At 40.4% G+C, this 26,814-nt stretch overlaps 1 protein-coding gene across 1 annotated transcript in view; it reads left to right on the plus strand.

Annotated features, from left to right (window-relative positions):
• Positions 1–1,617: 1,617 nt before the first annotated feature.
• The window catches only part of Gycbeta100B (guanylate cyclase soluble subunit beta-1-like), a 146,741-nt gene continuing 121,544 nt past the window's right edge, over positions 1,618–26,814 (plus strand). The window contains exons 1-2 of the mRNA XM_067144105.2: positions 1,618–1,708; positions 25,481–25,554. Of these exons, the coding sequence (XP_067000206.1) occupies positions 1,706–1,708; positions 25,481–25,554 (77 nt within the window). The 5' untranslated portion in view covers positions 1,618–1,705. The remainder of the gene's footprint in view (positions 1,709–25,480; positions 25,555–26,814) is intronic.

Below are 26,814 nucleotides of genomic sequence, written 5' to 3' on the forward strand. Positions count from 1 at the left end.
TGAGGGCTGGTTCGAGGTCCATTAGAACTGGGGAGCTATCTGACGGTGAGATCGCGGCCCCGGTCTAGAAAGCCAAGAATAACGGCCGAGAGGATTCGTCGTGCTGACCTCACGACACCTCGTAATCTGCAGGCCTTCGGGCCGAGCAGCGGTCGCTTGGTAGGCCAAGGCCCTTCAAGGGCTGTAGTGCCATGGGGTTTGTTTATTTCACTCTTTTATGCAATTGTAAAATAGAGTTTTAAGCAATATAAATGGTCAAACCTTCGTTTGAGATGAACTATGCGTATTACTTCATACTCGTACTCCTGTTTTATTTGCGGAATTGTAAGAAAATCGGCCTATTATTAAAGTGCCGCCCGCAATCAGTGTGGCCCTCGAGCCCTTAAAACTTGGAAACCCTTGATCCAGACAGTACGAGTTAGTAAATGAAACGGCATATGGCTTTTAGTGCCGGGAGTGTCCGAGGACATGTTAGGCTCACCACGTTCAGGTCTTTTGAGATGACGACCGTAGGCGACCTGCGCGTCGTGACGATGTTGAAATGTTGATCAAGACGATACATACACCCAGCCTCCGTGCCAGCGGAATTAACTAATGATTGTTAAAATTCCCGACCCTGCCGGGAACCGAACCCGGGACCCCTGTAGCAAAGGCCAGCACGCTAACCATTTAGCAATGGAGCCGGACTACGAGGTGGTATTTTTGTTTATATTTTATTTATATCGTTGCCTCGTATCCCACAATGCTCTTCCTATCCATTAATATCCCTTAGACTGGTCACAACTCCCAACCATATATGGATATGCAGTCCATCAGGACAATTTTCGTCGTGTTCATTTTTTCCTATGCTATAATGTAAAGGAAAATGAACCGCACGGTTGGAATGTATGTTTGCATGACGTATTTACGTATTCCTACATTATAATGTATTTGAGGCTCATTTTTCTTTACACATTACCACAGGAAATTAGCACTAGTACAGTTCTGAAAGAATGCACATCCATACGCGGCTGGGAGGCGTGACAAGCCTTAAGGAAAATAATGGGCAGGAACAGCATTGTGACATACGAGGTACGGTTTCTTCACCAACGACATGAACAATAGTAAAGTTATTGGTTTTAATTCCCACTAACTATAGTTAAGTTCTTCTGGGGTGAGGTGGCACGGAGATATTTCACAGTAATTATTGAAAGTGCCGGTAAAACTACCGTCACGAGGACTGGCTATATGAGTACTTTCAAATAGCGCCGGACTGAAATGTAATCGAACCTACCGACTTGTGTTCATGAGACAAGCGGTCTACCACCTGAGCCACTCAGCGTGGGTAATTGTATATAACACCCCCCATAAACATTTGCAAAGGTACAAGAACACAGAGGCCAAGTACATAATGCTTATATTGGGGCGATAAAAAGTACCACACTGATTAATTCCTATAAAGCATCCCATGTGCTGAGTTACATAAAATAATATCCAGAATATACCAGTATCGACGAAGTACTCTCGGCGCCATCTCTGTGGTGAACGCTGAAACTAAAGCTCCGGCTGTAAAGATCCAGGGCGCAGGTCCCACTAGGAGCGCTCCATATTCTTGGTTCCACTTTGACAGTACGCCTGCGACGCGTCTACCTGCAACCCGCGACACGTTCTCCCGCCGTCTTTACATCACGAAGAGATAAGTTCAGCTGCACGTGTGTTACGTATCATGGTAAGTGATCCCGAACAACAGGTTAATTTTCACATAGCTACAAATGTTCTTGAGTACAGTATAATTGCGAGTCAACTAGCCGCTGAAATACAAACTCATCGCAAGGATTTCTATTACTAAATAGTTTGCCTGGATTTTATAAATAGAATAAAACTGTGGAATGTTTGAGGTAATACGAGAACTTGACATTCATACAATGTAAGCTATGCTAAATGGGACATGGGCTCGCCAGGACGGAGACAAATTAGTTTAATGCTCGCAAATCCTTATTGATTATTGCCTTAAAGCAAGTAGAACTATCAGTAGCCTGTGGTCAGGTTTCTACTAAATTTTATTTGAGATCCTTCAGGTGACAGAACCTTAATATAAACGTTAATAAAAACGAAGTGATATCGACCATCTCCTTGTAATAAATGACTTCCTGTTTCAATCCACTGTTATTATATTAGGACTACATTTGCGGTAGGTTTTCTCAGTAATAAAGCAGTTACTGTTTATGTGTCAGCGGACAGATGATTCATTCAGCCTGTTCATTTATTCTAAATTTTTCAACGTATCATCCATTTAAAGAGAGTACTCTGTACCTTTACGGTAGATTGTGATGTGGTAGTGGTGGTGATTGTTGTTTTAAGTTGAAGTACAATGAGGCAACCATCCTCAATTAACACTGATCAGTAGCAAAATTAAAGAGATCCAATACTTCGGAGAATAAAGTGATCGGCAGAGGAATAAAAATGGCCACGAGGGGCGTGAAAATGAAGGAATCCCTAGGCCTCGCCAAACTTTATATTGTCGGGGTGGGAAGAGAACAAGAGTTGACCGAGGGGGGTCGGATGAGAAATACTCAACTGAGGAGCCTGGGACAAATAGGTGGAAGCAATGCTAGACTAAGCTTGAGGATCTGTAGTCGCCAAGTTATTCTCCCAAGTTGCGAGCTACTAGCCCCCTTTCAAACACCTCTTACAAAAATCAGGGGATACCATGGATGTATTTTACAGCTCTCATTCGCAGTGGGGTGCTGGAACGTGGAAGCAGAAGGTGAGGATATTAAGTTTTATAATTTCCTCTTCCTGGCCTATTAATATTCACGTATTAATAATATTATTATTATTATTATTATTATTATTATTATTAATAATAATAATAATAATAATAGTAGTAGTAGTAGTAGTAGTGTTATCATATTTTCAAACGCGAAGTTCTGGACAAGATATCCCGCATTCAGAGTAATCATTAGGTTAGAACGTTTCATAGTGGGCATAAACAATTAGATGCAACATCTATAATCCGAAGTAAATGTTTGAGATGATTTTCGAAGACTTAGCTGAACGACGACTTGCTACTCAAGCCCTCAATTTACAGCTAGTTGAAATTAAACTATCGGCCAGACCTAGACTTCACTGGAAAAGTTAAGTGCCGAAGCTCAGGACACTCAAGAAGTATATACAACTGTAGAACACGATGAGGAGACATGATTATACAAAATATGAAATGTAGGTGAGGCTAAAAATGTTTTAGGTTATAAAAAAACCTCTTTAATTAATGGATCAATATTTTAAAGGGATGTACCTCGTGTTTCCGGGTATTTTTGTTTTTCTATTTTCATATTGTATTTACATTAGGCTATCGATTGGTATTAAACGGAAAATTTTCATGATTCTGGTTGCGTGTATAATGAATATTGAAACTTTGGTTTGTTTGTCAATGGGTCGAACTCGCTGATATTTATATACATTTGTATCAATACGTTACTGAAATGAGGCTCAACAAATAATTTACTGCAAATTTCCATAATATTATGTCTACAAAGCACTACGTGCACCTAGCTGATGATTGCTTTCCATAATAAAGCCTCTGTGTTATTATTATTAGCCGCTATTATTATTATTATTATTATTATTATTATTATTATTATTATTATTATTATTATTATTATTATTATTATTATTATTAGGTAAGTGTATCTGTAAGATTGAACTTAAATAATTTCACTTATTTTCTGTATTAATTTTTGAAGGCGTAGGTTGTTTTACTTTAAAAGATGTAAATCGTGAAACTTAAAAAATAATAGAAAACGTGTTAACCAATTCTGATTCAGAAACTTTAGTTGCAATATCTGGTTAGGCCAATGAAATGGAAAAACCTACTCTTGCATATTTCATACAGGCCTACTTTAGATTTTAAACCGTTTTTTTCACTTTCGTGAAAATATACATGTGTCTTACGCCCTTTCCAAAATAATTTTGATCTAATATTAATATTATCATTATATTCAACATATCGTCATTGCGCCTATAAAAACCTCTATGTGAGAATATTTTAACTCACAACTTTCACCTGAAAGGTTCTGTCATCTAAGTTTCAGTATTGCATGAACTCTGTCTTCGTTTTAATTGATGCATGTGCTGCATTTCTCCCCTTAATATTGTAGCGTAGCAGTTTTTCGATCGCAACGACAATATACAATATCCGAGAATATTAGTCGTTCAAAATTTAAAGCTACTTAAATATTAGAGAGGTGATTTTAATTATACACCGTCGATATTTTCCGCTGTGAGGTATGACGTTAGGCTACTAATACTGAATATGGGGAAGCGTTAAGAAAATATCATAATATAACCCTAACTCAGAATCGTAATTATGCCTCTTATAACAACAACTATCACAACCTAATTTAAAAAAAATAAAAGCCGGACACAGTAATATAATAACAGTGAGTGATTAATCTTATACCATGAGTTACCATTTGCACCTCATAGTTTCCTTGCCTGACAATAATGGGTGGATGATTTTATTTTATTTAAAGAGCACCTACAACCACTTGGTCAGCCATAATCTCACGGAATGTGTAGATTCATTAACACTATAAATAAGATTAATAATAAAGTTCTTATATGAAAATCCGCAGCCTGTTTCTAGTCATTTGACAGGGGCAGAAATGGAAGAAATGAAACCCCCATATAGCGGTGAGGATAGGAATTGTGCCGGCTGCCAAAGTCTGTCGCACTCCTCTGGGACAAAGATTATTAACCGATAGATTAAATGAAATGATATTGGACAGTGTTGCTGGAATGGAAGATGACAGGCGAAACTGGAATACCTGGAGAAAACTTGTCCCGCCTGCCCTTTGTGCAGCACAAAGCCCACATGTTAATCACGGAACCCAGCGGTGAAAGGCCAGTGCACCGAGCTCGATAGCTGCAGTCGCTTAAGTGCGGCCAGTATCCAGTATTCGCGAGATAGTGCGTTTGAACCACACTGTCGGCAGCCCTCAAGATGGTTTTCCGTGGTTTTCAATTTTTATATCAGGCAAATGCAGGGGTTGTACCTTAATTAAGGCCACGGCCGCTTCCTTCCCAGCCCTAGCCCCTTCCTGTCCCACCATCGCCATAAGACCTATCTGTGTCGGTGCGACGTAAAGCCAATAGCAAAAAAAGAGGCCAGCGCTCTGCCACCTGAGCCACGGAGGCTTACTAAAGTTCAATTAAGTAGGAATGCATATTTTTATGTGCTGGCAATGGATATTATTTATCACAGCCATAAACCTGTTTCAATAGAAGGAATTGGTTTCTAAGTACAATAAAGAAGTAACATCTTAGTAAAAAACAAACCAAACCAAACCAAACCCCATGGCACTACAGCCCTTGAAGGGCCTTGGCCTACCATGCGACCGCTGCTTAGCCCGAAGGCCTGCAGATTACGAGGTGTCGTGTGGTCAGCACGACGAATCCTCTCGGTCGTTATTCTTGGATTTCTAGCCCGCTGTACTTTACATGCCTTCAGTAAATACTAAATGAACAAAACACAACCTAATATTTTGACAATTAGTCGTGAAAATTAAATACGTATTATTATTTATATTACCTACAAATGATGTGGCGTATGGCTCCTAGTGCCGGGATGTATCTATGACTTCGGCTTGCCAGGTGCAGGTCTTTACACTTGACACCCGTAGGCGACCTGCGCGTTGTGATGAGGATGAAATTATAATCAAGAAGACACATACACCCAGTCCTCGTGCCAAGGGAATTAACCAATTATGGTCAAAATTTCCGACCCCGGCGGGAATCAAACCCGGAAACCCTGTGACCAAAGGCCAACACGTTAACCGTTTAGCCATGGAGCCGATCATCATAATCTACAGGTCTTTATTGGGAAGAACAACATGTCAAAAGTATAATGTAGTACTCTCTGCTTCAGGTTTACAAAAGTATTAATATTTTTTATCTTTTTTTTTTTTTTTTTGCAAGTTGCTCTACGTCGCACCGACACAAATAGGTCTTATCGCGATTATGGGACAGGAAAGGGCTAGGAGTGGGAAGGAAGCGGCCGTGGTCTTAATTAAGGCACAGCCCCAGCAATTGCCTGGTGAGAAAATGGGTAACCACGGAAAACTATCTTCCGGGCAGCCGACAGTGGAGTTCGAACCCAGTATCTCCCCAATACTGGATACTGGCCGCACTTAAGCGACTGCAGCTATCGAGCTCGGTTTTAACAGTATCACTCTAGCCATACATGAAATTGATCCGATGCAAAAATTGTTGTTAAAATATCTCCTTTCTTCAGTACAGATGCGTCCAGCTTCATGGCTGAATGGTTTGCGTCCTGACATTTGGTCCAAGGAGTCCCGGATTCGATTCCCAACCGGGTCGGGAATTTTATCGTTCAGTGGTTAATTCCAATGGCTCGGGGGCTGCGTATGTGTTCCGTCTTCACCACTAGAATTAATCTTAGGTAGGCTGCATCCTCACAGACGTGCAGGTCGCCTATAAGGCTTCAGTGGGAAATACCTTCACAAGACATCATCAGAAGCTAAAAAAACCAATGGCACTACATCACTTGAAGGGCCTTGGCCTACCAAGCGACCTCTGCTCAGCCCGAAGGCCTGCAGATTACGAAGTGTCGTGTGGTCAGCATGACGAATCCTCTCGGCCGTTATTCTTGGCTTTCTAGACCAGGGCCGCTATCTCACCGTCAGATAGCTCCTCAATTCTAATCACATAAGCTGAGTGGACCGCGAACCAGCCCTTAGGTCCAGGTAAAAGTCCCTGCCCTGACCGGGAATCGAACCCGGGACCTCCGGGTAAGAGGGAGGCATGCTATCCTTACACCACGGGGCCGTAATCACCGGAGGCTACATGGCATTATTATTATTATTATTATTATTATTATTATTATTATTATTATTAGAGAAATTGGTAGCGAAAATATGTCTAGAATTACAGGTTATATTCGTAAGTGAAATGAAAGAGGAACACAGTCTGAGGTTGTTATTGGCCTGCTGACATGGGAATATGCTTATCTGTAGTATGAAGTTAGTTTGAGATTTTCCTTTAGTTTTTGGAAGTCATCTTATTCGGTCAAATACTATCCTCCGCACAGTACTTCACTTCAGTCAGATAGTACGGTAATGATTTTTAGAATTACTACGTCCTTATCTTCATATAGACTGTTACGCCTTTCGGCGTTCAGTCTGCAAGCCTCTGTGAATGCGATGAGCACTTCTAAAAACCTCTCTTTCCATCTAGATACCTGGCTTCGTTTAGTTTCATACCTCTTACCACTGAATCATTAAGAACTAAGTCTAATCATTACTATCTGGGACTCCGTCTGTTTCTGTTACCCTGTGTGCAGCAGTCCATCATTTTAATTGGTAACCTCCTCAGCTTCTAAAATGATTTGCGTGTTTACAATTCTTCACACATATTTGTCTCCATTTTAATTATATTTAGAAGAGAAAATAGCATATCCTTTGACACAAGGATGGTGTCAGGAAGGATAAGCGGCTGTAAAACTGTGATTTTAGTGACGATTTAAAAAGGAGTACGTATAAGTCTCAGGTAGGACCCCAATTAGAGTACAGTTTCACTGCATGGGACCTAAACCAGAATTACTTCCTTTGATTACTGGACAATATTCAAGGAAAAGCAGCGCAATCTGTTCTGGGTGATTTCCGACAAAAGTGTAGTGTTACAGAAATGTTGTAAACTTTGGAGGGGGAAGACTTGGGAGTAAGGAGACGAGCTGCTAGACTAAGTGGTATGTTCTGAGCTGTCATTGGAGAGATGGCGCGTTATGACATTAGCAGACGGTTAAACCTAGGAGTGGCTTTCAAAAATAGGAACGTCAAATATTCATTTATAGGTACATGAAATTAGAAACTGGATAGTTTATCAAAGGAGTTATTCGTTAAATTTGCAAGTTTGTTGACATCATTCAAGATAAGAATTGGTAAACAATTGATACGAAATCTGCTAACTGGGTGACAGCCCTAATTGAAAATCAATGATGATTGATGATGTGTGACACTACTCTTCTTCCCCAGGATCCCATCAAGGCAGCAGAGAAAAAGAAAAATGAGAAAATAAAAAGAAGACGTTCCGTTGCCCTGGCATTTCAGCATAACATGAACGATAATGATTAATGCTTCAGTCTGAGATGACATCAATCCCAAGACTGATGTAGGACGAAAAGAAGTCCGATTACACCTTTCAATCAAAATGGCTTTGCAGTTGAAACCATGCGGAAGCTGAACGTAGCAGGATGTTGTTGCTGGTCCATGGGGGATATTGCAGTTTATTATTCTGTGGATCTAGCTGTATTTTACTTTCTTGTTCCTGTCGGTAGCCTGCTGCCACCATTTAAAAGGCGTCCCTTTGGCAATGATGGACAGTACGTGTGTTATAGTATGGTTGAGGATAGTGAGGTTGAAGTTGCGGGAATGCTGACGACAGCACAAAAACTCATTCCCTGAGTGATGGGAATGAATTGTTTAGGAATAAAATTTCACGACTCGGTGAGAAATTGAAGCTTAAGTCCTAATGCCTCAAGTCCACGAACCTGACCAGGTGTGTAGTGAGTGTGATGTCTGTATTGGTGAACACATTACTAATAATAAGGGAATTTTTGATGAATATTTACGTTCTACACACCTGTATTACTAACACGTACAACAATGTATACAGTATGTACATATCAAAATATTGGAATTTTAATGAGTCTGTATCGTTTAAAATGAAGAAAAAATATTTTGCATTACATCATCATCTACATTTTTACTGGATCTTCTTCTTCAACTTTTTTCTTCTTCTTCTTCATCTTAGCTTTATTATTCCCTCACTAAACAGGGGTCGCTGGTGTGGATTAACTTCCTTCTATAATTGTTCCTGTCTGTGACCAGGATATCCTATAGGTTCAGCTCTGTCATATATTCTTTTACACAGTCCAACCCCCTTCTTTATGGTCTTCCCTTTCTCTTATTACAGTGTATACTCATCGCTATTATTCTCCTTCCTGCATCTTCCGCCCTTCTCTTAAAATGTCCAAACTACTTCAAACTTACGTCACTAAATGTTGTGCTCCTGATGTTCCTCTAAATGTCTCATTACTTACTCTCCCTCTCTCCTTGTCAGTCCACGCGAATATCTCAGCATTTTCACCCCAACAATATGTACCTTTCGCAGCAGTCCTCTACTGACAGGCCATATTTTATATTCATTTATATAATTGCTGATCTCACAACTATCTTGTATGTTTTGCCTTTCAATCTGGCTGCAATCTTCTCGTTACACAACACTTAGAAACCCTATTCCAAGTATTCCACCCAGACTGGATTCTGCTTCACCTTCATCTCCTAAATATACTTTGTCATTTAAAGTAGAGCCAGGGTATTTTAACAATTTTACCACTCACTCCTTGCAATGTTATATATTGTTCATTGCATGTATCCAGTGCTCTTTTCCTGGGAGAAAATGTGCCGGTACTCACCACGTAGGTGTTATTATGGCAACCTTCCACACTTCTAACATGAACTCCATCTTATCCTCATCGACACCATCCACTCCTTTCTCTCGCAGAAGCCATTTTTTGCAAACGTGTCCAACGTTCGGATCAGTCATTATCAGATCTACTTCCTTTTGACCCCATAAACTATCTGTCTTGGTTTCGTCATCCTCTTCACCACATTTATTTTCTGTGCTAATTTTGTATTTTACAGAATTATAAGTAGATTTGACAATTTCTACTTCACCATTCTTCCTTAATTTAAACATAGAAGTAAAGTAACCACTTATGTGACCCATTTTTAACAATAATTGCACTTATTTAACTTAGAATAGATCAATTCAAAACTCACGTGAACTGCAGTTTGCAGAATGGATATATAAATGATTGTCTGACAGTGAAAACTCTCAGAAGTGGACACAACTCCCTATTTCCGGCTGAGTTACCAACTTATGAAACTTACGAGACATGTAAACATGCTACCAGTTCGCGAGTAAACTGAAAATTCAATTCGTGAACACATTGCCATCTGCTGGAACTTGAGCAAATAAAGAGCCAGTACTGCGTACTGTTGCCTACCGGCAGAAAAAAACACTGCTTATACCGCTCATAAAGTCTGTTTTTGCATTTGCAAACCCTCATACCACTATATTAGAGAGCTGTTCTCCAGTCCTCCAGTAACACTTCCGCTTCATTTTGCGAGTCTGTTCATAATATCACATCACTGGTAAGCATCCATGGAGTTTTCTTCCTCACTGTCCCTGATAGCAAATCCAATACAACGTTGAATTGTAAAGGACTTAATGCTGACCCCTAAGGAACTCTTACCTTTAGTCGAAAAACTCCTGTAACCCCCATTGCACACATAACATATTTTGTAAGTTTGTGTATATTTCTCGTATTACCTTTACATACCGGTCAAGTTTATCTTTCTTCCGCAAGCACCTCCGAAAATACTTCTCAGGATCCTGCCAATGCTTTCTGTAACTAAATGAATACCATTGAAACATGCTGTTTCGCCTTAATTAGTACAAACGAGGAAGCTGCCGGATTCCTGTTCAAAATCACATACTCTGTTATGTATGAAAAGCGTAAGTAACAACGGTAGGCAGGTGGCGATGTTCTGATATCTTAATTGATCTTCATATCACGTTTCATTGCAATAGATACGTCCGGTACACCCTGTTCCATTTAAATCTACAACGAAAATTACTATTTTTGACATGCATATATTTTGGTCCAGGAATCTATCTGGAATTAGCGCCATCGTTTTCCGACACCATTGCAACCATGGCAACCAGTATTCGTCATCTAAGTATACTAGAATAGGTAGCGTATTTCATATGTTGCTATAAGAACGCAAGCTTCGTAACAAAGAGTACAATTTTATTACTTACTTGCGGTAATTTGAACATCGATCCGAAGTCAGCACCTCAGCGATGCTGTGTTTAATTGCCACTTAAAAAATAACAGCACGTTTCGTAGTTTTTCTCATCACCGTCCATTACCTAATATAAGTAATGTACTGAAACCTCTCTGTACATTACTATGTAAATAAGCGTTTATTTCATTCTATCAGTATTGTATTATTTTATCCACGAAAAGTAATTAAAACTTTACACTCCTGTACTCATCACAGACACTCACATTCGCACGTTTCTTCAATACATGGAAATATATAGATTTGTTGATATGAGCACGATTTCCCGGATTCTAAGCTCAAAAACATAAGTACGTTATTTAATTAAGTACGTAAACGTTATTTTAGCATAAAATTACTTTTGTTGTTAACATATTCACTGCTGTAAGCCACAGTGGTGGGTTATACAAATTGTGCTGTCGGCTGTGCACCACACTAGTAGCTCACTGCCTTCCGCTGTACTATTGCTATTAACCAGGACAGTGGAGCGAGGAGAAATTAACCACCGTGATTAGAGCCACTGGGATGGGTTTTCAGTCCATTCCACTTTGCCCGCTGTAAACCACAATAGTGGAGCTCAGTCAAGGCATCTAGAAATGAAAATAATAATTTATTGCTTTTACGGTACGCCAGATGATGTCATAGGACTGGAATTCCTCAGTTAATCCCGTCTCTGATATATCTATGCAGTTAAATGATAAAATTATGATCCGCACCATATTTTCAGTCATTAGACTGGGTCATGGATGGAATAAAACACCATCTAGCGGCGAGAATAGGAATTGTGCCGGCTGCCGAAGAGTGTCGCAATCCCCTATGTTGTATGTTGAGTGCTCCCCCACGCAGGCTGGTTTGGACCTCAACAGCTCCGCCATCAGCCATAATAGGTGACGTAGGACTCACTGAAGAGGCATACTAGTGAAATAAGGAGTGAGATAATTTTCCTTTGCTTTCCTCATCGAGACAGAAGTTGCTATTACATCTCATCCTGCCAAGCCAACCGAAATGCCTGTACCATGTGACATGTTCACACCATTCATAATATGGAATGAGTACATACGGAATGGCATTACTAGCATCGCTAATTCCTCGGTCATTTCCATGTGTCGGAGCCAAAGGTGAGACTGGACAATGAAAGCAACAAAATTGTTCTAGCCCACACCAGAATACATAATGCACTGTAAACACTAGGTCTTGCCAGCAAAGGCATAGCTCTCCTCTGGGGCAATGACTAAGGACTGACAGATGAAATGATACTGGAGAGCGTTGCTAGAATGAAAAATGAGAGGGAAAACCAGAGTGTCCTGAGAGAGAAAGTGTGTGGAGGAAAAGGAACCAGGGTAGAATGTTATCCAGGAATTAGGTTGAGGCAGATGTTGAGGAAAGTAGAAGAGAGGGAGAAGGGAAAGGAGAAGGTGGTAGTGTTTCACGTTGGTACCAACAATGTAAGGCAAGCTGATATAAGTATCAACATAGTTGGAGATGTGTGGGATCTGGTAAATGCAGCACGGGTGAAGTTTAAGAAAGCGGAGATTGTTATTAGTGGAATACTGAGTAGGAGGGATACTGACTGGAGGGTGATTGGGGATTTAAATGAGACTATGGAGTGGGTATGTGGGAAAATGGGAGTGAAATTTCTAGATCCAAATGGGTGGGTAGGAGATAGGTATCTGCGCTCAGATGGCCTTCATTTAAACCGCAGTGGTACATATAAGTTAGGAAATTTGTTTGGAAGGGTAATAGGTTGGTACATTCATGGAAACAGGATGGCCTAGGGAGCGGTGATAAGGGAACAGGGAACTGGAAATCAAGTAGGGATGACATAAAATTGTTAGTGTTGAACTGTAGAAGTATTGTAAAGAAAGGAATAGAAGTAAGTAATTTAATAGATATATATTTACCAGATATTGTAATAGGAGTTGAATCATGGCTGAGAAATGATATAATGGATGCAGAAATTTTCTCACGGCACTGGAGTGTGTATCGTAGAGATAGGATAGGAATGGTGGGAGGGGGAGTGTTCATTCTGGTGAAAGAAGAATTTGTAAGCTACGAAAAAGTTAAAGATGAGACACATGAAATTCTAGGTGTAAGGCTCATTTCTAAAGATAATAGGCAACTTGATATATTTGGAGTGTACAGATCGGGAAAGGGTAGCACTGACGCGGATTCGGAATTATTTGATAGGGTAGTCAGCTATGTGGGAAACGACATGGAAAGAAATGTGATTGTAGCGGGAGATCTGAATTTGCCAGATGTCAATTGGGAAGGAAATGCGAACGACAGGAAGCATGACCAACAAATAGAAAATAAGTTAATATGGGAAGGACAGCTGATTCAGAAAGTGATGGAACCAACCAGAGGGAAAAATATCCTGGATGTGGTGCTGATTAAACCAGATGAGCTCTATAGGGAAACTGAAGTAATAGATGGTATTAGTGATCATGAAGCTGTTTTTGTGGTAGTTAAAAATAAATGTGATAGAAAGGAAGGTCTTAAAAGTAGGACTGTTAGGCAGTACCATATGGCTGATAGAGCATGCATGAGGCAGTTTCTAAAAAGTAACTATGATCGGTGGAAAACGGTAAATAAAAATGTAAACAGACTCTGGGATGGGTTTAAAGAAATTGTTGAGGAATGCGAAAACAGGTTTGTACCTTTAAGGGTGGTAAGGAATGGTAAAGACCCACCCTATCATAATAGAGAAATAAAGTGACTAAGAAGGAGGTGCAGACTGGAAAGAAATAGAGTTAGAAATGGCTGTGGAAGTAAGGAGAAATTGAAGGAACTTACTAGAAAATTGAATCTAGCAAAGAAGGCAGCTAAGGATAACATGATGGCAAGCATAATTGGCAGTCATACACATTTTAGTGAAAAATGGAAGGGTATGTATAGGTATTTTAAGGCAGAAACAGGTTCCAAGAAGGACATTCCAGGAATAATTAATGAACAAGGGGAGTGTGTATGTGAAGATCTTCAAAAGGCAGAAGTATTCAGTCAGCAGTATGTAAAGATTGTTGGTTTCAAGGATAATGTCGAGATAGAGGAGGAGACTAAGGCCAAAGAAGTAATAAAATTTACATATGATAACAATGACATTTACAATAAGATACAAAAGTTGAAAACTAGAAAAGAGGCTGGAATTGATCAGATTTCTGGGGATATACTAAAGACAATGGGTTGGGATATAGTACCATATCTGAAGTACTTATTTTATTATTGTTTGGTCGGAGGAGCTATACCAGATGAATGGAGAGTTGCTATAGTAGCCCCTGTGTATAAAGGAAAGGGTGATGGACATAAAGCTGAAAATTACAGGCCAGTAAGTTTGACATGCATTGTATGTAAGCTTTGGGAAGGCATTCTTTCTGATTATATTAGACATGTTTGTGAAATTAATAACTGGTTCGATAGAAGGCAATTCGGTTTTAGGAAAGATTATTCCACTGAAGCTCAACTTGTAGGATTCCAGCTAGATATAGCAGATATCTTGGATTCTGGAGGTCAAATGGACTGTATCGCGATTGACCTGTCTAAAGCATTTGATAGGGTGGATCATGGGAGACTACTGGCAAAAATGAGTGCAATTGGACTAGACAAAAGAGAAAATAGATCTCAGAGAGTTAGAGTAGGTGAAGTTTTGTCTGACCCTGTAATAGTTGAGAGGGGAGTTCCTCAGGGCAGTGTTATCGGACCTTTATGTTTTCTTATATATATAAATGATATGAGTAAAGGAGTGGAATCGGAGGTAAGGCTTTTTGCGGATGATGTTATTCTCTATAGAGTGATAAATAAGTTACAAGATTGTGAGCAACTGAAACGTGATCTCGAAAATGTTGTGAGATGGACAGCAGGCAATGGTATGTTGATAAACGGGGTTAAAAGTCAGGTTGTGAGTTTCACAAATAGGAAAAGTCCTCTCAGTTCTAATTACTGCGTTGATGGGGTGAAAGTTCCTTTTGGGGATCTTTGTAAGTATCTAGGTGTTAACATAAGGAAAGATCTTCATTGGGGTAATCACATAAATGGGATTGTAAATAAAGGGTACCAATCTCTGCACATGGTTATGAGGGTGTTTAGGGGTTGTAGTAAGGATCTAAAGGAGAGGGCATAAAAGTCTCTGGTAAGACCCCAACTAGAGTATGGTTCCAGTGTATGGGACCCTCACCAGGATTACCTGATTCAAGAACTGGAAAAAATCCAAAGAAAAGCAGCTCGATTTGTTCTGGGTGATTTCCGACAAAAGAGTAGCGTTACAAAAATTTTACAATGTTTGGGTTGGGGAGAATTGAGAGAAAGAAGAAGAGCTGTTCGACTAAGTGGTATGTTCCGAGCTGTCAGCGGAGAGATAGCGTGGATTGACATTAGTAGACGAATAAGTTTAAATGGCGTTTATAAAAGTAGGAAAGATCACAATATGAAGATAAAGTTGGAATTCAAGAGGACAAACTGGGGCAAATATTCATTTATAGGAAGGGGAGTTAGGGATTGGAATAACTTACCAAGAGAGATGTTCAATTAATTTCCAATTTCTTTGAAATCATTTAGGAAAAGGCTAGGAAAGCAACGGATATGGAATCTGCCACCTGGGCGACTGCCTTAATGCAGATCAGTATTGATTGATTGATTGATATTCGCAGTTTTGTTACGCCAGTGACGATATATGTTATTGTGTTGTTTGACGTTTGTGAGCACCTAAACTTAAACGAGTTAACACGCTTATACTTTCGATGAAGTGAGGAATATGCTTATGTACGGTGATTTCGAGGTAAAAGTATCTTCTCATGGAAGAATGTAGACTACGACATGATTGACACTTAGGTGCTTGTCGCCCGGAGAACAACTGAAGTATCTGCTGATCAAAATTCATTTTCATAGTAAACCAATTCAGAAACCAAGGAGAGTGATGCTAAGGAAGCTATGAAGACAGCGATGGATTTGTCTGGACAATGAGATAATTGAAGAACCCAGGTAATTCTATTCGACATTGTTTCAAATGGGGTTAATGTACCGAATTTTGGGGTAGTTTTCTCACTTTTCATGACATGTCGTTAGGCAAGTATTTAAAATACTGGACACTTTGGTCTTTCCTCCTTTTTGGATAGACAGAGGAGTGTAGGTTTCTGAGTGCGTAGCACTTCTTACGGCACTCAGCTGCTCATCATCAGTGACAAGGTTACGTTCATGATGTCTTACTCGATCACCTTCCAAGTTGCTTCTCGTCCAACTCAAACAATTCTCTTGTTAAGTTCACTAAGTCCTTGGGAGGAATACAAGCAAAGAGAAATTACCATTGAAGATCATTTAGCATGTCCAAAAGGTATGAATAAGCAACTAATATTTATGGTAGAAGATGTAGATATGTTCCTTATACATTTATAGCCTAGCTGTCAACTAATGACACAAACCTAAAGGAAATGAACAGATTCAACAATATTCGTACCTTTGGCATTCTTTTCATTACAGCATCCTACCAAACAGTATTTTGTGGTTCCTTTACTTTAGCAATAATAATAATAATAATAATCATCATCATCATCATCATCATCATCATCTGTTTACCCTCCAGGGTCGGCTTTTCCCTCGGACTCAGCGAGGGATCCCACCTCTACCGCCTCAAGGGCAGTGTCCTGGAGCTTCAGACTCTTGGTCGGGGGATACAACTGGGGAGTATGACCAGTACCTCGCCCAGGCGGCCTCACCTACTATGGTGAACAGGGGCCTTGTAGGGGGATGGGAAGATTGGAAGGGATAGGCAAGGATGAGGGAAGGAAGCGGCCGTGGCCTTAAGTTAGGTACCATCCCGGCATTCGCCTGGAGGTGAAGTGGGAAACCACGGAAAACCACTTCGAGGATGGCTGAGGTGGGAATCGAACCCACCTCTACTCAGTTGACCTCCCGAGGCTGAGTGGACCCCGTTCCAGCCCTCGTACCACTTTTCAAAATTCGTGGCAGAGCCGGGAATCGAACCCGGACCTCCGGGGGTGGCAGCTAATCACGCTAACCACTACACCACAGAGGCGGTCTAATAATAATAATAATAATAATAATAATAATAATAATAATAATAATAATAATAATAATCGTATGGCCTCAGCTACCGTGTTCAAGTTGACGCCATCTGGTTGTCTGCTGGTCAATTTCGACGTTCCGTTTTACTCTAGGCCCAGTAGATGGCAGACCGAGTAAACCGAAACTCTCTTGGACGTCTATGGCTGAGATTTAATTAATTTTGTCGGGTAAACATCAAATGTGTCACCAGAGATCTTTTACATGCCGACATCGTACGACATGGAGTGTCGAATTGACTTTTTTCCGCCCTTCAAAAATCCGACTACCTCTGCCGGGTTTGAGCCCGCTGTCTTGGGATCCGGAGGCCGACACTCTACCACTGATCTACAGAGGCATTACGTACTGTTACTAAAATTGTTTTCCTTCCTCACCCTAAAGGGGTAACGCGGGCATCTTTCAGGGTGACGTCTTCCCTCAGGCCAAGGAGATTTGAATTGATGAAGGAAATGTATGGTGAAGGCGAGGAACCTATAATAGGAACTGTCTTGGTTTCCTCTTAGTGCAGGAGAATGGATAACCATTCTCAGAACAGCCGACGGTGGGGACCAACCTCGCTCCGTCTCCCTAATGCAGGGCCTCTCAGGGTGCATGCACTGTGCACGGTGCAAAAGACGACTTGGCTTGGTTGACCAGAGTGCAGACCCCCCACTCCTCGATTTGGAGCAATAGCGCTTACTCTCTCTTTCCTCACGCCTGTCTCGCTCGCTCCGCCTGTCTCCCTCTGCCCCACTTGCGCCGTAGCGCTCCAAATCCGGGCTGACTTGAGCCGAGTATAGGCGAGTTGAGCCGAGCTTAGCCGAGTAGCCCAGAGACGAAGCGTTGATCCGAGCCATGCCGAGCGGCAGCGATGCACAGTGCACGGAGCTCTTGCGCCTCGCTCTGCACGCGTGAGATTTTGGGCGTTTGAGAGGCCCTGCCCTAATGCAAGAGTGTACTGCCACGGTAGATCCGTGGTCATTCTAGTCTGTATCAGCCTACCCCATTCAGTAGCTTAGTTAGGATTTTAAAACTGAAATATCTATACCAATAGTTATAAAGACAGCAACTACCTGACTCTGAGTATCATTGAAAAGTATAAAGGCTCGTTCCAACCTAGTGGAATCGAATCGAACCCAATAGCCGAACTTCCCACTCGACCGCTCAAATCTAGCGGAACAGAATCGAAAGGCATTCTACGGAAAACTTCAAGCTTGCAATAGACGGTCTGATAGAAGGTGTGCAGAGGCAGAAAAGTGCGAGAGATCGGAGAAATTTCTCGGTATATGAAATTAACAAGAGAGCCGAAAAGAGAGTATTCAAACTTATTTGAATATTCATTGCGCGAAGAAGCTATGTCTCGACGGTACCTCACAGCTACCGGTACTGTATTGCAAATTCAGCAATTATTTCTGATAATAATTTCGTGTGGCTATTTCTAGCCGAGTGCAGCCCTTGTAAGGCAGACCCTCCGATAAGGGTGGGCGGCATCTACCATGTATGCGTGTTATTGTGGTGGAGGATAGTGTTATGTGTGGTGTGTGAGTTGCAGGGATGTTGGAGATAACACAAATACCCTGCGCCGAGCCATTGGAATTAACCAATGATGGTTAAAATCCCCGACCCGGTCTGGAATCGAACCCGGGACCCTCTGAACCGAAGTCCAGTACGCTGACATTCAGCCAACGAGTCGGACATTATTTCGGATAGTAGAATTTAACAAAAAATGTTGAATTTTACTGGAGGAAAAGCTACCAACATCCGGCCGTAAAACAAGGCCATGTCCACTCAGCTTGCACCCATTATCTCACTAGGGTGTGGGAATAGCGGTCGATCAGCAAATTTTTGTTTGTTTATGAGACTTCTGACATTTTTTTCTGTATTGCAAGATTTCTTCATTTATACCATTTTCCTGAAGATCTTTGTTTATTTCTGTAAGCCAGTCCTTGTGATTATTTAGAGATACTGCGAGATTTAGTATTTTCTTTGTTAGAATATTTTTATCCATTCTGATCAGGTGGCCATATAATTTTAATTTTTTTTAATATCTGCTATTTTTCTGTTATTTGATAGATTTCTTGTTATTTCCTTTTCACCCAACTACCATAATAATTCCTGGCCATCTTTGCCCGCAGGAATTAATCTGTTACTCATTTCTGGTGCAGGCTGAGTGAACCTCACGTCCATGTGCACCTTCGGAAGTGGAAACCCGTTTCTTATTTTTTTTAAATTCTGACACGGAATCGAACCCACGACCTTCCAAATGAATCAAGCAGGCCTTTACCACCTCGATAAGGCAGCGACTAAGTTGCTCTAATAATAATAATAATAATAATAATAATAATAATAATAATAATAATAATAATTTATTATTATTCAGAAATTATTATTATTAGTTTTGTTGTTGTTGTTATTATTGCCAAGTGGAGAGGTCGCGCTATACAGCCAAGCTATATATTCGGGAGACGCATAGGTTTGAACCCCACCGTCGGCTGTCATGAGCATAGTTTTCTGTAGTTTCCCAATTTCATTTCCAGGAAAATGCCGGGAGGTAGGCGTCTGGAAGGGCATCGGGCTGTAAAAACACGCCATATAAATTCATTTTACCTCATCGCAGACTCCGTAACAAGAAACGGGAAACGGCACAAGGAGAAGACAAATATTATTATAATGTTATTTGCTTTGTGTCCCACTAACTACCGTACTTTTACGGTTTTGGGACACGCCGATGTGCCAGAATTTTGTCCCGCAGGAGTTCTTTTATGTGCCAGTAAGTCTACCGACACGAAGCTGACGTATTTGAGCACCTTCAAATACCGCCGGTCTGATCGAGGATAGAACCTGCCAATTTGGGGTCAGAAGACCAGCGTCTAAACCGTCTGAGCCACTCAGGCCGGCATTATTATTATTGTTATTATTATTATTATTATTATTATTATTATTATTATTATTATTAGAGAAAGTCCCTGTCTGATTGAGGTGGTAAAGGCGAGCTTGGTTCATCCGAAATGTCGCGGGTTCGATTCCCTGTCAGAAAGTCGAAAAAAATAGGAAACGAGATTTCTACTTCCGGAGATGCACATGGACATGAGTTTCACTCAGCCTGCAACAAAAATTAGTACCAGCTTAATTCCCGAGGGCAAAGGTGGCCGGGAATAGTGTTAAACACTCTACCCTCCACCAGGGCCGAGGTTACGGATAATGGAAGCCTTTACCTTCCACACCTCCCAGAGCCTTTTTGACCTGTAGGGAGATGACATCTTTTTGCTTTTTGTTTTTCATGAGAGAAACTTATTATATCTATATTTACTACAACAGAGACTGTTACGATTCTCTAGTATAAGTGTTTTGACAAATAGTTTGTACAGGTCCTTCCTGCAGGTGAATAGCACGTCTTCCGAATCGATGCACGGCGTTCACTATCCAGGTCCAGCTTAGAGGACATCGTACATCTGGTTACTGTGTCCTGTCAACGTTGTTTCCTGTTCTCCGTCGTCTTTGAAAGGAAGCTGATCGATCGCAAGTGCGAACAATCTGTTGGGTCACTTTTGATCTTAAAGGTGGGGCGTCACCCAGTATGACCGTCACCTCGGATGGTACTGAGAGATTTCTTTCAGGATTCACACGTGCAGTGACAGATCGAAGCGACAAGGCGTTATGAATTTACATTGCTGATTGTATGTACACCTTCGTCAGATGTGATTCGGCTCACTAGCGACATGGGGACAGATTGTGAGAGTATTCATGGAAACAATTAGCATAAAGGCAATATTAATATATGAGTCTTAGGTTCTTCAGTCTTTCTACATTAATTTTTAATCAAACACAATTCATCAAATACCTAAAAGAGATTTGTGCCTGAAAAAGTAACAATTTAATTAAAAATAAAATGACGTGTTCCGTTCTTGGAAGGACAAATTCAGACTGTATCAAAGCATGCTTTCTATTCTTATAATTAATTGATTAATATTATTAAGAAGTGTAAAATCATTTAAAATCTGTTTTCACTCTTATAATAATTGTTGGAATGTTGTAACTCATATTAATGAAGTACTGGTTGTCCGCAATTAAAGTCATGGTATTCAGCGCGGTACAGCACTGGCTCTAATGATCGTAGGAGTCTGAAACTTCGTAGATATGCTAACTAAGCAATGCACTCGCGAATTATGCCACAAAAATTATCAGTTCTACGTAATGCCACCAGGCGAAAATATGGCGCTCTAAGCGGTCAGAATGTGCAATATTCCGTAAAATGTTCTTCCGGTAGAATTGCGCTGTGTCAGTTCCTTGGTTGTTGCTTATTGACGCATGTTGATTCCTTTTGTGAAGTATATCTTCGTTGTAAGGTAAGGAAGTTGAAATTTTCCGTGTGAAACGTACTAGTGAAGTTGTTTTAACAGCAATAGCAATGCTGCATTGCGAGAATATCACCGACAGAAATAGCAGAGAAGGGGTCCCATGACAAGTAATGGGCTAAAGAAACTGATTAAGAAATTCAAGGAAACAGGTGAATTAGGCGTCGCACAAGGGAGAGGACGGCAGCCCCACGGATGTTGTTGATGAATTTGCTGTAGCTGTAGCAGATCGTGCAGCACATTCTCCCAAATCTGAAACCAGTGCTCGAGCTGTGTCACATGAATTGTCGCTATCCCGGTCAACAGTTCACAAGATTTTGCTACGCATTTTACTCTGGTATCGCCACAAACTTCATGCTGTTCACAAATTTAAACCCCAAGACTGTGCACAACGCCGTGACTTTGAACTTCGGTTTCTGGTGCGCGTGGAAATGAATATCATGTGGCCGGGGAATAATATGTGGACCGACGAGGCACATTTTTCTCTGGAAGATGCAGTGAATGCACAGAACTGCCGGGGTTCCGCTCCTCCAAACGTTGTGCAGCAACAATCATTGCATTCAGATTACGTGACTGTTAGGTGTGGTTTAAGAAGCTCCTTCATTCTTGGTCTGTTTTCTTTGAGGAGATTACCCTTTGTGGACTTGTTAGGTGTACAGTGATATCTGCACCTTATAGTGACCTCCTTGTGTAACACGTGATTCGAGCTTTGCAGGAACGTAACTGTGACCACGCCGTTATTTTTATGCAAGATAGGTGAAAGAATTGCTTTGAGAAACCTTTAGTAACGACCGCATTATCTCTAGGCATTTTCCAGATGCGTGGCCTCGAGGTCCCACGACCTAAATCCACGTGACTTCTGGCTGTGGGGATATTTGAAAGATCGTGTCTATCAGAGATATGTTCAGTCTCTGACTGATCTAAAGGCTAGAGTACGAAGATCGATATGCTGCGAGCAACTGTCGACCATGCCGTGTTACGGATGCAGGCAGCATTTAGCTTAGTTCTGAGGCCATATTGAACAGTGCTTGTAACCATAAATACTAATAAACATCCCAGAACCACCGTTATTATATTTTTGATCTCTCGTGCCTTTTTTCTGTGACTCATCATTGAGTTGATAGATACAGTATATCTATCAACTCGATGATGTATTTCCATGCAACCACCTATAGGTATGGATTTTTCTTTATGATGATTGTTATCAGATTCCCCTTAATTTAATTTTCACCAAGAACTGATGATGACTCCATGAGAATCGAAACCGGTCTTCTTATAATTTAATAAATTGTTGCAATGTGTTGAATGGTGGAACATCCCTCAAACTCTACATTATTGGTTAAACGTCAATACGGAAATGAAGATCATAACTTACGACTGGCGATTATGTCAATTGGCTTGTTTACCTGTAACTTTCTGATACCTTTCAACAATTATTAGAAGAGTGGGCAAAGTTTACAACATAAATTGTTTTAATAATAATCATTTTTAATGTTATTTGCTTTACGTCCCACTAACTACTTTTTAAGGTCTTCGGAGACGCCGAGGTGCCGGAATTTAGTCCCGCAGGAGTTCTTCTACGTGCCAGTAAATCTACCGACACCGGGCTGTCGTATTTGAGCACCTTCAAATACCACCGGACTGAGCCAGGATCGAACCTGCCAAGCTGGGGTTAGAAGGCCAGCGCCTTAACCGTCTGAGCCATTCAGCCCGGCAAAAATTGTTTTACATATCGTCGCTGCCGGGAGAAAACCTCCTATGTGAAATATTTTAGCTTAGAACTTTGGCCAGTAAGGTTCTGTCATCAAGGTGCAATATTGTGTGAATATCGTCAAGGTATTCTCGCTCTTCATAATGTATGTGCTGCGGGTCAGTATATCTCCAAAAATATTATCACATAGGAGGTTTTGTCCCGGCAACGACGAAATATTTAAATTAGGTTCGTTTCATCATCATAATCTAAAGGCTATGCCGTGTCACCGCAGCCACAGATGTCTATTTTGAACCAGTCTTTTCAACTTGCAGTTAATTTTCTGAGCAGGTTCTTGATATAAGACACTCTGGGCCGTCCTCTTCCTCTTCTCCCATCAATTCTTCCTTCAATGATGTCACATAGGAACTCCTCATGCCGCAGAATGTCACCAATAAATCTTAATTTCCGTTTTTAAATTTCAGTTACTAGCCTCCGTTTTTATCCTATCACTCTGAAGACCTCGCATTGCCGTTCATTTCAGTCCAACTTATCTCTGCATTCTTTCCCAGATCCACATTTCAATTACCTCTAGTCATTTCTTTTCCTGCTCTCCTAATGTCCAGCTTTCACAACCGTGCCGTAGCACGCTCCATACAAAGGTTTTTGCAGAGGCCTTCCGAGTTTGAGTATCTGTATATTTATTGGCCAGCAGATGCGTTTTATCTTGGAGGCTCTCTTTGCCATTTCTAAACTTTTTGTGGCTTCCGATATGCTCCGATTATCACTCGCGATTAGGGCCCTAGGTAGCAAAACTGTTTAACTTGTTCAGTTTTTTCAGGGTCTATTTTGATGTGTGTTATAGGCGTTTTATTGCATTTACACCTTGTCACATTTTTTTTCCTTTGCGTTAATGTTGAGGTTCCATTTGCCTAAGGCTTTTGCTAGAATGCTGATCATTCTCTGTATACCTTTGCCTGTTTCTGTTAGTATGACAATATCATCAGCAAATCTTACAGAATGTACTTGTTTACCATTAATTTTGATCAGAGCTGTTTTCCCTTTCCTGACTGTGATGGCTTCTTCGATGAATATATTGAAGAGAGAAGGAGGGAGTAGAAATCCTTGCCTAACTCCTCATCCTATTTTGGCATTTTTCTTACAGATTTAAATATCAGTTTTCTGCATTCTGTCTCGTAAATTCACAAAAAACAAATTACGAGTATAAATGTAATTTGACAGAATCTGTTGATGTTCTTTCGAGAATTATACATGTAATCCTATTTGAGAAGTGTATTTCTGACGGCTGATGGTTATGTGAAAATTTGCGTCACGAAAATAGTGATACAAAATGTGTGACGCGATGTTACCTGTCAACCGTGCAGGCTGTGATGTGAAGTATCGATGGATGACCATGAATGAGAGACATACTGGAAGCTCCTTTATCAGAGATTCCTCCTCTCATCACACTTTAGAGTACTCATTATTTAAATCGTGGCAGTTTCAGGGCTCGGAGTCAGATTCGCCTTTTTGATGCACTGTTGAGCCCAAATTCCATACAGATAACATAATCGTTATCAACAAGTTTAATTTATTGAGAGACATATTTACGATCATTTAATTTTTCCAAAGTGAAATTTGACACCATTTAATTTTAATTAAATTGCTCCTCTTTCAGGTATTATCTGTTTCAGGTATGCTTTGGAAATTTTGTTTATTCATAAATTAGCTTCGACAGACTGAAGAACGTAAAAGTTATAAATGAATTGAATCAAAACTAAAAGGAAATGGCTTCCATTATACAATAAATGTAAGTAAAGGCTCTATTGGCACAGTATCAGGAGACAGATAGGAGATTAGATAATGTTGTAGAACATACCTTAGATAGAAGTACTGCCATATAATTGTAGTTTATGGGACGTAGCTGTACCTGTAATTGAGACATTAAGTCCTGTAGTGTGTAATTAATCATGTGCCTGCCCTGAACTGGGTGTCCACACTTGTGTCAACCTTGCTTGGTGTGGGTAGGAAATAAATTCATAAATAAATAAATAATGAGAATTAATGGCCCCAGTTCCCATGTGCAGGCATGTTATTTGATGACATTTAAGCTGTGTAATAGTTTCGACGTCAATTAATTTTGCCCGATAAATACCAAGTGTTTCATCAGAGATCTCTTACATGCCAATATCGTAATACATGGAGTATCGAGTGGACTTCTCTTTCATCCATCAATCAAAAATCAACCTACTTCTTACGAGTTTGAACCCTTGATCACGGGGTCCGGAGGCCGACACTCTGCCAGTGAATAAGAGAGGGAGTTTGTTTTTTAAACTTCATTACGGTACATATGGGTTATATAATTATTTATACTAATAAGCAAGGTATAGATATTCAGACCCATAGGATACTGTAGTTATAGATACAGTGTAAAAAAGCTATATTTTCATCACTCTATAAATCTTTTTCTGTTTCAGTATGGTTTTGTGAACTACGCTTTGGAACTGCTGGTCGTGAAGACATTTGGAGACGAAATATGGGAGCAGATAAAGTAAGTGTTACAATTTACTTAAAAAAAAAAAAGCAAAACAAATTTAACCCAATTCAGACAATGTTAGCGTTAAGCACCCAATTTCCAAATGTAATTTGTAAAACTAGCTTATTAACTATTAAATTATACATTACCGAGAAGATAAATTACAAATTGAGCTATATTTTCAAAAGTGACCTAGAGGGAGAAACTCATCGATGGACTGCTGCCCTTATCCTAGGGTTACGATAAGGTTCACCCCCACAACTAATTTTAATGTAAACTATCATGCACCAAATCTTGATTAACTTTAAACATTAAAAACAAAGACAGTTACTCTGCGGAACAAGTGCTTTATATCATTTTGCAGTGAAACTGTGCAGATTACGATGCACAATGTGCAGAAAATCGCTTAACTCACTTCTTGTATGCTTCTTGTTATTTCCTTCCTCCTAGTGTTCACCCCAGTTTATAGGGGCGGCACGAGATATAAATCTGGTCTAGCTTTACGGTGGTGTTCCCCTCCTGACACCTATCCTTTGAGGAGGGATGTATTCCGTATACTATTGTGTGTCTCTGTGCTTGTTGGTAGTGTGGTAACATTTTTCTTGAGTTGTGGTAAATTAATCTTAAAGCACCCTAAGAAAAAACAGATGCATTAAGAACTTTCTCACGAGTACAAAAAAACAGTCCTATGACTACTACGTTTTTACTTTGACTTCATACAAATATCTGGAGCAAAGTTCATAGCGTCCTTTCTGTCTAGTCTGAATCTCTTTGTATAGGTGGATATTCAAGTACGGGATGTAACAATAAAGTACGGCCAAATTTCAGGGCAAATTCCTTACACGTAGAAGAAGAAAATGTTATCTAGGCATGGGTTCGAAAACACGTCCCTTGGCCTCCACACTTTCCGGACCTAACCCCACTAGAATTTTATTGCGGGGCATTACAAATCTCTTGTTTATCAAACACCGGAACAAGATGTAGAGGGTCTTCGTTCCCGTATTGTGGATGGCCATGGAACTCCAGGAGTACATCATCGCATCCGAGATTGAATGCGACGAGGCCTTGATGCACGTATGAGTGCGAATGGAGGCATTCTGTAAAAATGAGTTCAAACATGGAAATAAATTGTTGCTGGACCTGTGTCCGTATACAATATCGCCACTGTTAGAGCAAAACCTCGGTATCTTCCAATGCGTACCCGGTCCATTATTTTCCTTTAGATTGGTCACACCTCCCAGCCACATATAAATATATAGTGCATCAGTATAACGT

This window comes from Anabrus simplex, chromosome 3 (assembly GCF_040414725.1).
Source record: "Anabrus simplex isolate iqAnaSimp1 chromosome 3, ASM4041472v1, whole genome shotgun sequence".
Taxonomy (NCBI): Eukaryota; Metazoa; Arthropoda; class Insecta; order Orthoptera; family Tettigoniidae; genus Anabrus; species Anabrus simplex.